The following is a 13661-nucleotide window of genomic DNA, read 5'->3' on the forward strand; positions in this document are numbered from 1 at the left end:
TGAGAGGCCGAAACGAAACGAAGAGAGGTCCCTGCTCGCCACAGCTAGAGAAAGCCTGCACGCAGCAACAAAGACCCAACACAGCCAAAAATAAATAAATAAATAAATAAAAACCCTGCTCATCAGTATTCAAATTTACCTGTCCTCAAGAAGGCTATTTAGGGATTTTTGTGAAATGAATATTAAATATTTCTACAAAACAAAATTGCTTCATATTGGCTAGGTAGATGGGTCAAATAATTCACTAAGGAACAGGGCAATTCAATTTCAGAAGAGTGAGCCATGTGTCAAGACAAACAAATGATCTGGAGAAGAGTCTAACCTGAACTGCAGTCAAACCCATTCATCTTGGCCCATGGATAGGTTTTTTTTTTTTTTTTTTGGGGGGGCGCATATCTTAAAGTATCTTATGGGCATTTGTAAGGCAAAACTCTATGAAATCTCTAACTAAATTTCACCTAAATAGTTTTTTTTATTTGAGTGCTCTACAGTAGTTCAAAGAACTACTTGAGGAAGCTAGATTTTCAGGTGCCTTTCACAACAGAAAATAATAGTTTCTCAAATAAATGATTATTTGTTATATAAGAAACAAATCTTTGAAAAGAAATCTATAAATCTGAAAACACACACCCACACCCCCCTCCTTCTGTAAAACAAAGCATCATATACTCTACAGATTAATTATACTGGTTTAAAATATGAGAAGAAAAAAAATCAAATGACTGGCTAGAACTAAGACTGTTTACTAAGGCAGGCTTATGAGAAGTATTTGTTTATAATCAATCTATATTTTACAAGTTCAGTCTGCAATTAAAATGCGAAACAGAATACAAAGAACTTTTCTAGAATATTAGATAGAATGCACAGATTTTTGTTTTTTGAAAGCACAGATTTTTAAACCAGTAAGTATTAGACATTATTTCCATTAGTTTTATAGAAGGACTGCCCAAGAGAGTTTATCAAACAGCAATGTCACAGGGCAAGTGAAGCTCCTTTAGTTGCTGACAATATGTTACCAAAAATAATGTACACAACTTTAATACTGCACTTCTTAAAGGTCTGGAAATAATGGTCCTGAAGGGGAAGGAGCTAATTAATTAGAAATTTTAGCCAAACTCCAGTGACAAAACAAAACAGAGCAAAAGCAAAACAGAGCAGCCATAATTGGGCCGACTTGCTCAACTGCAGTGGCATTACCTTTAAAGGCAAAATCAACGTTAAGAAACAGGCATGATGATGGCATTAAAAATCATGTACAGAGACATTATTTTCTGTATGTGGTGAACAGGCTGCAGAGCAATACACCGATGTACTGGTAACTGTTTATGAAAGTTACTGCGTCTGCACCTCCACGAGAGAAGCAAGGGATTTTTTTAAAAAACTCATTTCCAGAGCTTATGGGGTTTGCAGTCTAGGTGGGGAGATTAAGATGTGTTTCTCTATTAATGAAGAGAATTCTAACCGTACATCTCCATCAATCTTCACAGTTCAAATAAATTATAGGGGAAGCCTAGTAAAGAACTTCAAGATATCAGATAATTGGAGGTGGGGGGGGGTTGGGTTTTTTGTTTTTTTTTTTAAACCCTCTTAATGCTAATTAGATGAAGGACTGGTGTGCCAGAAGGGGGAAATTTCTATATAGGTTTCCTGGGGCAGATTCAGGGATAAGACAGGAGTTAGGACAAGGTTAGGGAAAATCAGAGAGGACCTGGAAGGAACTCACTCCCCTCCACTTCCTAACTGTTTTTACTGTAAAACATAACACACTACAGAAAGGTACATGAAACAAAGATGTAGAGTTCCCTGGTGATGCAATGGTTGGGAATCCACCTGCCAATGCAGGGGACACAGGTTCAAGCCCTGGTCCGGGAAGATCCCACATGCTGCGGAGCACCTAAGCCCGTGTGCCACAACTACTGAGCCTGTGCTCTAGAGCCCGTGAGCCACAACCACTGAAGCCCGCGTGCCTAGAGCCCACGCTCCGCAACAAAGAGTAGCCCCCGCTCGCCACAACTAGAGAAAGCCCGCACACAGCAACGAAGACAAAATGCAGCCAAAAACAATAAATAAATAAAGTAAAATAAATAAATTTATTTTAAAAAAGAAAATAAAGAATCTCGGCAGCAAGCTTTTAGGCATGAATTAAAAGCAGTACACAAGAAATCCACAGTTCAGGTTCAGAACATAAGACTTTAACAAATTATACCATACAGATTTAATTTTATTATTATACCAGACATAATCCTTGAACCCAGTAAATTATCTACTGGGGTTATAGAAAGAATCAAATTAAGACAACTACATGTAGAAAGCTAATTGTCATAAAATGCCTTACTATTATTGGTGCCGTTGCCATTGAAAGACCCAGAAGAACTGTTACTGTCTTTCTCCTTATCTTGATTTTCAAAGTCCATATTAAGGGACCTGTGGGAAAAAATTGTATAGGTAAGTTTTAGTTTTACTTAAGAAGCAGACCAGAAAAGTCAGTAATGAGACATACTTTTAAATGCTAAAGCATTAGGAAAGAAAGGAAGATCTCTTTTGAACAGCTCTGCAAAACACTTCTTGATGCCACATTTAAAAAAACAATCTACATTCCTTACAGTGTCAGTTCAAGAGTTTTCCTGACTGCAGGTAAAAGCATTCCATTGTGGCTGAATATTCCAGCCATATCTCTGTGCACCTCTTTAATTACTTCCTTATGCTAAATACCTAGAAGGAGAAATATTGGGTCAAAAGGCAAGCACAATTTTGAGACTTTTACATACCACACAATTGCTTCCAAAGAGGGTGGACCAATTCACTCTCTGAGAACAGTGTATAAGAGCACTTGTTTCTCTATACCTTGTCAGCTCTCATTCAACAACATGGATTTGAGTTTTTGCTATATCTGGGAATATTCAAGGTATTGGAGAGACAATAAATAGTGAGTAAAATAGGCTCTCATGGATTTTACATTCGAAGAGGGGGGAGACTGACAATAAACAAGAAAAATAAGTTAAATACAGGGTATGCTAATGGTAAGAGCTAAGGAGAAAAGGCAGGAAATAGAGAGGGTAGATCTGAAATTTTAAACAGGGTAGGCAAGAGAAGGCCACACTGGTGTGATTTCTGAGTCAAGACCTTAAGGAAGTAGACACAGTCAATCTGGGGGACTAAAAATGCTGTCTCTGTCCTAATTTAGAATTCTTTAACTATTAAACAATTTTATGTACCTGAGCTTGCCCATTTCTCTTTTTGTGAACTAACTGTTCAAGTCCTTAGCTCATTTTCTACTACTGCGTTCCTTTAAAGTGTTTGTGCGTCCAAACTTCCTGTGATGGTGGAAATGTTCTGTACCTGCACTGACCTATTTGGTAGATATTAGCCACGTGAACACTTGAAATGTGGGCGCACAACTGAGGAATTGAATTCTACATTTTATTTCATTTTAATTAATTTAAATTTAAATAATTGGAGAGCTAAAACTATAAAACTTTAGACAAAATCTTTGTGACCTTGGATTTGGCAGTGGATTCTTACATATGACATCAAACACACAAGTGAAAATTTGATAAATTGAACTTCATCAAAATTAAAACCTTGTGTGCTGCAAAGAACACTTTGAAAAAAATGAAAACACAACCCCAAAGGATGGGAGAAAATACGTGCTACTGTGTATCTGATAAGGGCCTTACATTTAGAATATAGAAAGAACTCCTCCAATTCAATGATAAAAAGACAACCCAATTAAAAAGTGGGCAGACTCTGAATAAATATTTCTCCAAAGAAGATAACCAAATGGCCAATGAGCACATGAAAAGTTCTTTTTTTTTTGTTTTTTACACATATATACATGTACATGAAATATTTTTATTGCTGTTAGTTTTACAAAAACAGGATCATATTATTCACACTTTTCTGCATCTTGCTTTTCCTTTCTTTGTTTTGAATTTTATTTATTTTCTTATACAGCAGGTTCTTATTAGTCATCCATTTTACACACATCAGTGTATACATGTCAATCCCAATCTCCCAATTCAGCACACCCCCACCCCCACCCCCTGCTGCTTTCCCCCCTTGGTGTCCATACATTTGTTCTCTACATCTACGTCTCTATTTCTGCCCTGCAAACCAATTCATCTGTACCATTTTTCTAGGTTCCACATATATGCGTTAATATACGATATTTGTTTTTCTCTTTCTGACTTACTTCACTCTGTATGACGGTCTCTAGATTCATCCACGTACAAATGACCCAATTTCATTCCTTTTTATGGCTGAGTAATATTCCATTGTATATATGTACCACATCTTCTTTATCCATTCGTCTGTCGATGGGCATTTAGGTTGCTTCCATGACCTGGCTATTGTAAATAGCGCAGCAATGAACATTGGGGTGCATGTGTCTCTTTGAATTATGGTTTTCTCTGGGTATATGTCCAGTAGTGGGATTGCTGGGTCATATGGTAATTATATTTTTAGTTTTTAAAGGAACTTCCATACTGTTCTCCATAGTGGCTGTATCAATTTACATTCCCACCAACAGTGCAAGAGGGTTCCCTTTTCTCCACACCCTCTCCAGCATTGGCTGTTTGTAAATTTTCTGATGATGCCCATTCTAACTGGCGTGAGGGGATACCTCATTGTAGTTTTGATTTGCATTTCTCTAATAATTAGTGATGTTGAGCAGCTTTTCATGTGCTTCTTGGCCAGCTGTATGTCCTCTTTGGAAAAATGTCTATTTAGGTCTTCTGCCCATTTTTGAATTGGGGTGTTTGTTTCTTTAATATTGAGCTGCATGAGCTGTTTATATATTTTGGAGATTAATCCTTTATCCATTGATTCGTTTGCAAATATTTCTTCCCATTCTAAGGGTTGTCTTTTCGTCTTGTTTGTAGTTTCCTTTGCTTTGCAAAAGCTTTTAAGTTTCATTAGGTTCCATTTGTTTATTTTCGTTTTTATTTCCATTACTCTAGGAGGTGGATCAAAAAACATCTTGCTGTGATTTATGTCAAAGAGTGAGTGTTCTTCCTATGTTTTCCTCTAAGAGTTTTATAGTGTCCGGTCTTACATTTAGGTCTCTAATCCATTTTGAGTTTATTTTTGTGTATGGTGTTAGGGAGTGTTCTAATTTCATTCTTTTACATGTAGCTGTCCAGTTTTCCCAGCACCACTTATTGAAGAGATTGTCTTTTCTCCATTGTATAGCCTTGCCTCCTTTGTCATAGATTAGTTGACCATAGGTGCATGGGTTTATCTCTGGGCTTTCTATCCTGTTCCATTGATCTACATTTCTGTTTTTGTGCCAGTACCATATTGCCTTGATTACTGTAGCTTTGTAGTATAGTCTGAAGTCAGGGAGTCTGATTCCTCCAGCTCCGTTTTCTCCCTCAAGACTGCTTTGGCTATTCGGGGTCTTTTGTGTCTCCATACAGATTTTAAGATTTTTTGTTCTAGTTCTGTAAAAAATGCCATTGGTAATTTGATAGGGATTGCATTGAATCTGTAGATTGCTTGGGGTAGTATAGTCATTTTCACAATATTGATTCTTCCAATCCAAGAACATGGTATTTCTCTCCATCTGTTGGTATCATCTTTAATTTCTTTCATCAGTGTCTTATAGTTTTCTGCATACAGGTCTTTTGTCTCCCTAGGTAGGCTTATTCCTAGGTATTTTATTCTTTTTGTTGCAATGGTAAATGGGAGTGTTTCCTTAATTCCTCTTTCAGATTTTTCATCATTAGTGTATAGGAATGCAAGAGATTTCTATGCATTAATTTTGTATCATGCAACTTTACCAAATTCACTGATCAGCTCTAGTAGTTTTCTGATGGCATCTTTAGGATTCTCTATGTATAGTATCATGTCATCTGCAAACAGTGACAGTTTTACTTCTTCTTTTCCAATTTGTATTCCTTTTATTTCTTTTTCTTCTCTGATTGCCATGGCTACGACTTCCAAAACTATGTTGAATAATAGTGGAGAGAGTGGACATCCTTGTCTTGTTCCTGATCTTAGAGGAAATGCTTTCAGTTTTTCACCATTGAGAATGATGTTGGCTGTGGGTTTGTCGTATATGGCCTTTATTATGTTGAGGTAGGTTCCCTCTATGCCCACTTTCTGGAGGGTTTTAATCATAAATGGGTGTTGCATTTTGTCAAAAGCTTTTTCTGCATATATTGAGATGATCATATGGTTTTTATTCTTCAATTTGTTAATATGGTGTATCACATTGATTGATTTGCATATATTGAAGAATCCTTGCATCCCTGGGATAAATCCCACTTGATCATGGTGTATGATCCTTTTACTGTGTTGTTGGATTCTGTTTGCTAGTATTTTGCTGAGGATTTTTGCATCTATATTCATCAGTGATATTGGTCTGTAATTTTCTTTTTTTGTAGTATCTTTGTCTGGTTTTGGTGTCAGGGTGATGGTGGCCTCACAGAATGAGTTTGGGAGTGTCCCTTCCTCTGCAATTTTTTGGAAGAGTTTGAGAAGGATGGGTGTTAGCTCTTCTCTAAATGTTTGATAGAATTCACCTGCGAAGCCACCTGGTCCTGGACTTTTGTTTGTTGGAAGATTTTTAATCACAGTTTCAATTTCATTACTTGTGATTGGTTTGTTCATATTTTCTATTTCTTCCTGGTGCAGTGTTGGAAAGTTATACCTTTGTACGAATTTGTCCATTTCTTCCAGGTTGTCCATTTTATTGGCACAGAGTTGCTTGTAGTAGTCTCTTAGGATGCTTTGTATTTCTGTGGTGTCTGTTGTAACTGCTCCTTTTTCATTTCTAATTTTATTGATTTGAGTCCTCTCCCTCTTTTTCTTGATGAGTCTGGCTAATGGTTTATCAATTTTCTTTATCTTCTCAAAGAACCAGCTTTTAGTTTTATTGATCTTTGCTATTGTTTTCTTTGTTTCTATTTCATTTATTTCCGCTCTGATCTTTATGATTTCTTTCCTTCTGCTAACTTTGGGTTTTGCTTGTTCTTCTTTCTCTAGTTTCTTTAGGTGTAACGTTAGATTGTTTATTCGAGATTTTTCTTGTTTCTTGAGGTAGGCTTGTATAGCTATAAACTTCCTTCTTAGAACTGCTTTTGCTGTATCCCACAGGTTTTGGATCGTCGTGTTTTCATTGTCATTTGTCTCTAGGTATTTTTTGATTTCCTCTTTGATTTCTTCAGTGATCTCTTGGTTATTTAGTAATGTATTGTTTAGCCTCCATGTGTTTGTGTTTTTTACGTTTTTTTCCCCTGTAATTGATTTCTAATCTCATAGCACTGTGGTCAGAAAAGATGCTTGATATGATTTCAATTTTCTTAAATTTACTGAGGCCTGATTTGTGACCCAAGATGTGATCTATCCTGGAGAATGTTCCATGAGCACTTGAGAAGAAAGTGTAATCTGCTGTTTTTGGATGGAATGTCCTATAAATATCAATTAAATCTATCTGGTCTATTGTGTCATTTAAAGCTTCTGTTTCCTTATTTATTTTCATTTTGGATGATCTGTCCATTGGTGTAAGTGAGGTGTTAAAGTCCCCCACTATTATTGTGTTACTGTCAATTTCCTCTTTTATAGCTGTTAGCAGTTGCCTTATGTATTGAGGTGCTCCTATGTTGGGTGCATATATATTTATAATTGTTATATCTTCTTTTTGGATTGATCCCTTGATCATTATGTAGTGTCCTTCCTTGTCTCTTGCAACATTCTTTATTTTAAAGTCTATTTTATCTGATATGAGTATTGCTACTCCAGCCTTCTTTTGATGTGCATTTGCATGGAATATCTTTTTCCATCCCTTCACTTTCAGTCTGTATGTGTCCCTAGGTCTGAAGTGGGTCTCTTGTAGACAGCATATATATGGGTCTTGTTTTTGTATCCATTCAGCAAGCCTGTGTCTTTTGGCTGGAGCATTTAATCCATTCACGTTTAAGGTAATTATCGATATGTATGTTCCTATGACCATTTTCTTAATTGTTTTGGGTTTGTTTTTGTAGGTCCTTTTCTTCTCTTGTGTTTCCCACTTAGAGAAGTTCCTTTAGCATTTGTTGTAGAGCTGGTTTGGTGGTGCTGAATTCTCTTAGCTTTTGCTTGTCTGTAAAGCTTTTGATTTCTCCATCAAATCTAAATGAGATCCTTGCCGGGTAGAGTAATCTTGGTTGTAGGTTCTTCCCTTCCATCACTTTAAGTATATCATGCCACTCCCTTCTGGCTTGCAGAGTTTCTGCTGAGAAATCAGCTGTTAACCTTATGGGAGTTCCCTTGTATGTTATTTGTCATTTTTCCCTTGCTGCTTTCAGTAATTTTTCTTTGTCTTTAATTTTTGCCAATTTGATTACTATGTGTCTCGGCGTGTTTCTCCTTGGGTTTATCCTGTATGGGACTCTCTGCGCTTCCTGGACTTGGGTGGCTGTTTGCTTTCCCATGTTAGGGAAGTTTTCGACTATAATCTCTTCAAATATTTTCTCGGGTCCTTTCCCTCTTCTCCTTCTGGGACCCCTATAATGTGAATGTTGTTGCGTTTAATGTTGTCCCAGAGGTCTCTTAGGCTGCCTTCATTTCTTTTCATTCTTTTTTCTTTATTCTGTTCCACAGCAGTGAATTCCAGCATTCTGTCTTCCAGGTCACTTATCCGTTCTTCTGCCTCAGTTATTCTGTTATTGATTCCTTCTAGTGTATTTTTCATTTCAGTTATTGTGTTGTTCATCTGTTTGTTTGTTCTTTAACTCTTCTAGATCTTTGTTAAACATTTCTTGCATCTTCTCGATCTTTGCCTCCATTCTTTTTCCAAGGTCCTGGATCATCTTCACTATCATTATTCTGAATTCTTTTTCTGGAAGGTTGTCAATCTCCACTTCATTTAGTTGTTTTTCTGGGGTTTTATCTTGTTCCTTCATCTGGTACATAGCCCTCTGCCTTTTCATCTTGTCTATCTTTCTGTGAATGTAGTTTTTGTTCCACAGGCTCCAGGATTGTAGTTCTTCTTGCTTCTGCTGTCTGCCCTCTGGTGGATGAGGCTATCTAAGAGGCTTGTGCAAGTTTCCTGATGGGAGGGACTGGTGATGGGTAGAGCTGGCTGTTGCTTTGGTGGGCAGAGCTTAGTGAAAAGTTCTTAACAACACTAGTCATCAGGGAAATACAAATCAAAACCACAATGAGGTACCACTTCATACCCACTAGGATGGCTGTAACCAAAAAGTCAGATAATAATCAAGTGTTAGGAAGGCTGTAAAACTGAAACCATCACACGTTGCTGGTGGGAAATGTAAACTGGTGCAGCCACTTTGGAAAACAGTCTGGCAATTTTCAATTTCTTTAATAAGTATAGGGCTATTTGGGTTACCTATTTCTTCTTCTTTTTTTTAATTAATTAATTTATTTTTGGCTGCATTAGGTCTTCATCGCTGTGCGCGGGCTTTTCTCTAGTTGTGGCCAGCGGGGGCTACTCTTCGTTGTGGTGTGTGGATTTCTCATTGCAGTGGCTTCTCTTGTTGTGGAGCATGGGCTCTAGGCACGCGGGCTTCAGTAGTTATGGCGCACGGGCTGAGTTGCTCCGTGGCATGTGGGATCCTTCTGGACCAGGGCTCGAACCCATGTCCCCTGCATTGGCAGGTGGATTCTCAACCACTGTGCCACCAGGGAAGCCCTATCTATTTCTTCTTGAGTGAGCTTCGGTAGATTGTACCATTCAAAAAATTTGTCCGTTTCATCTAAGTCGTCAAATTTTTTGGCATAAAGTTGTTTATAGTAGTCCCTTATTATCCTTTTAATATCTGTAGGCTCTAGTAATATCACCTCTCTTACCCCTGATATTAGGTTTGTGTCTTCTCTTTTTTTCCCCAGATTAGTCTGGCTAGAGGGTTACCAATTTTATTGATTCTTTAAAAAAATCAGCTTTTAGTTTCACTGATTTTTCTCCAGTAGAGGAAATCTATTTGATTTACTTTGGCTTTGATCTTTATTCTTTCCTTTTGTCTACTGAATTGGGTTTCATCTGCTACTTTTTTCTAGTTTATTAAAAGCTTAGGTCATTGATACTTTTTGCTCTATTCTAATCCAGGCATTTGGAGCTACAGTTCCCTAAGTATTTGCTTTTGCAGCATTCCATAAATTTGGTGTGTTGTGTTTTCACTTTCTTTTCATTCAAAGTATTTTCTAATTTCCTTCTTGATTTCTTATTTGATACATGGAAGTGTGTTATTTTTGTTTCCAAACATCTAGGAATTTTCCAGAGCTCTTTCTGCTCAATTCAATCGTGATTTGTTAGGAGTTGAATGTTTGTGTCCCCCACAAAGTTCATTTGTTGAAGCCCTAACCCTCAATGTGATGGATGGTATCTGGTGATGGGGCCTTTGGGAGGTAATTCTGCTGAGGTCCTGAGGGAGGGGCCCTCACGATGGGATTAGTATCCTAAGAAGAGAAAGCAGAGAGTTTGCGTGCGTGCTCTCGCGCTCTCTCCTTCTCTCTCCTGGAGCATGCACACACTGAAGAAAGACCATGTATGTGAGCACACAGTAAGAAGCGGGCCATCTGCAAGCCAGGAAGAGAATGCTCACCAGAACCCACCCATGCTGGCACCCTCACCTTGGATTTCCAGCCTCCAGAACTTGAGAAAACAAATTTCTGTTGTTTAAGACACCCAATCTGTGGTATTTTGTTATGGCAGCCCCAGCTGACTAATAGAGATCAGAGATCATACTTTGTATGCCTTGAATCCATTTACTGAGACTTTTTTTTATGTCCCAAAATACATTCTATCTTGGGAAATGTTCCACATGCACTTGAGAAGAATGTGTATTCCACTGTTGAATGGAGTGTTCTATAAATGTCAATCAGGTCAAGCTGGTTGAGAATATTGTTTAAGCCACTATATCTTTACTGATTTTCTGACTACTTTGTTCTATCGATTACTGAGAGAGAGGTACTAAAATCTTCGGCTACATTTGTGGATTTGTTTTATTTTTCCTTGAAGTTATATCAGTTTTTGCTTCATGTATTTTGAAAATCTCCTATTAGATGCACAAACATTAAGGATTATTATGTCTTGTTGCTTAACTGACCCCTTTATCATTATGAAATAAGGTTTTTTGTCTGTGGTAATATTCCTTGCTCTGAAAGTTGCTTTGTCTGACATCAATATAGCCACTCCAGCTTTCTTTTGATGAGTATAAGGTGTATCTTCTCCCAACCTTTTACTTTAAATTCTTTTTCTGGCTTTATATCTATAGTGTGTTTTTTGTAAGCATCATGTAATTAGATCTTGCTTTTTAATTCAATCTGACAACTGCTGTCTTCTAACTGGAGTTTTTAGGCCAATTTCATTTAATGTGACTATTGTTACGATTAGGTCTGAGACTATCATGTTTGTCCTATCTCTTCTGTTGTTGCTCCCCTTTACCTGTCCTCTTTTGGATTAACACAGTATTTTTTATGATTCTGTTTTATTTCCTCTGTTGTCTTATTAGCTGGAAGTCTCTGCTCTTTTGTTTTAGTGGCTGTTGTACAGTTTATAGCATACATCTTAATCAGCACAGCCTACCTTCAAGTTATATGGCAGTACTGCATATATAGTATTAAAACCTGATAACAGTTTACATTTATTCCCCCTCAACCTTTGTACTATTATTACCATGCATTTTATTTTTACATGTTATGCTGTGAACGCCATACTATATTATTATTTTTGTTTATACAATTATCTTTTAAGGAGTTTTAAATAATAAGGGAAAAAACCCCTTTTATATTTATCACTGTAGTCAACATTTCTTTTTCTTTTCTTTTTTTTTTTTTGGGCTACATCCTGCACGGCTTGCAGGATCTTAGTTCCCTGGCCAGGGACTGAACCCAGGCCAGAGCAGTGAAAGCACCGAGCGAGCCCTAACCACTGGACTTCCAGGGAGTTCCCATGTAGGCGTCATTTCTGGTGATCTTCATTCCTTTGTGTAGACCCAGACTTCCAACTGGTACCACTTTTAATCTGCTTGAAGTACTTCCTTTAACACTTCTTGTGGTGCAAGTTGGTTGGTGAAGAATTCTTTCAGGTTTTGTGTGTCTTAAAACATCTTTATTTTGCCTTTTCTTTTGGAAGATACATTTGCCATAGAATTCTATGTTGACAGTTTTTCTTTCTGTACTTTAAAGCTGTTGTTCCACTGTCTTCTCACTTATGTTGTTTTCAGTGAGAAATCGGATTCCCTCCCACCTCCCATCCCCTCACCCCCTCGGCTGCTTTTTGGATTTTTTTAATCACTGGTTTTGAGCAATCTGATTATGATGTGCATTGGTGTAGTTTTCTTCATGGTTCTTGTGCTATGGGTTTACTGAATCTGTGGGTTATAGTTTTCTTCAAGTTTGGAAAAATTTTGGCCATTCATTCTTCAAGCCTTTTTCAGTCCCCCTCTTTCTTCTCTTCCCTTCAGGGACTCCAATTACCATATTAGGCCACTGGAGATTGTTCTTTGATGTCCAACGATAGCTCAGTGACACTTTTCATTAAAAAAATTATTTTTTTCTTCTCTAATTCTCTTTGGATAGTTTTTATTGCTGTGCCTTCAAGTTCATTAATCTTTTCTTCTGTAATGTCTAATTGCTGTTAATCTAACCCTATGTATTTTTGATCTCAGACATTGTTGTCTTCATCTCCAGAAGTTTGATTTGGGTATTTAAAAATACCTTCTATGTACCTACCTAACTTCTTGTACATATGGAATATACTACCATGGGTCACTATTACACAAAACAGAAATCTGGCTAAATGACGTTGTGAGGCCCCATATATTTGCTCAAACACGGAAGATACATGCATTCCAGCTTTATAAAATGACATCCTGGACCTAAGTTTAGCAGATCCCAGGCTTCTATGACTGGGGTCTAGTAATGGTTACCCACACTGCATAGCTGACAGCAAACTTAAGCTGTTAAATAGAGCCTTTGTAGAAGACCCTGCCTCCTGAGCTATCCAGGGACCACTGTGGATTATGCGCCTTTATCCCAACTTACTTGGTAATCTTTCTTAACTCTACAGATATGAAATTGCTTGGCTGGACCTAGAACAGTTTGTTCCATCTTCATAGAAAACTACCCTTCAATCCCCCCACCCCTGCCATCACAACCCTATTGTTATTACTATGCAATAACATACAATATGATATTTATACATTATAATATTATTACTAGATATTCCATCCAGATTGTATCTTAGCTATCTGCTTAACAAACAGCAAGTCTAGTTTACTGAAATCAATGTTTAAATAGTAACAGAAAGACTTGAGCTATGGCTGTTCCATCACAGACAACCATTTACCATTACGGAAAAAGCCATCTAAATGATAGCATATTATTTGCTATTTTCAATTTGTCTTTTCACCAACTATGACTAAACAGGAAATAGTTACGGGTGTCAAGTTGTAGGAGGCAGACAAATTTCTAATTATCGATGCTCATATAGACCTACATTAAGAACCTACTACTAAGAATCCAAGTAGAAGAGATGGTCTTCTGACTATGCAGCCGTGGATTAAAATATTTTTAATAGTTAACCTTTATTGAGCTTATACTGTCAGGCACTATGCTAGGAGCTTTGTAGTCAATATTTCTTTTGATTCATAGAATAACTATAATTAAAAATGTGACTGCATTTGGAGACAGAGCCTTCAGAGAGGTAATTAAATTAA

The 13661-nt window shown here is 37.2% G+C and overlaps 1 protein-coding gene across 1 annotated transcript in view; it reads right to left on the minus strand.

Annotated features, from left to right (window-relative positions):
• Window positions 1-13661, minus strand: part of SPPL3 (signal peptide peptidase like 3) — a 122196-nt gene that overhangs the window by 16092 nt on the left and 92443 nt on the right. Inside the window, exon 3 of the mRNA XM_059894825.1 lies at window positions 2336-2424. Coding sequence (XP_059750808.1) covers window positions 2336-2424 — 89 coding nt within the window. The remainder of the gene's footprint in view (window positions 1-2335; window positions 2425-13661) is intronic.

The sequence above is a fragment of the Balaenoptera ricei genome, chromosome 14, assembly GCF_028023285.1.
Source record: "Balaenoptera ricei isolate mBalRic1 chromosome 14, mBalRic1.hap2, whole genome shotgun sequence".
Classification (NCBI taxonomy): Eukaryota; Metazoa; Chordata; class Mammalia; order Artiodactyla; family Balaenopteridae; genus Balaenoptera; species Balaenoptera ricei.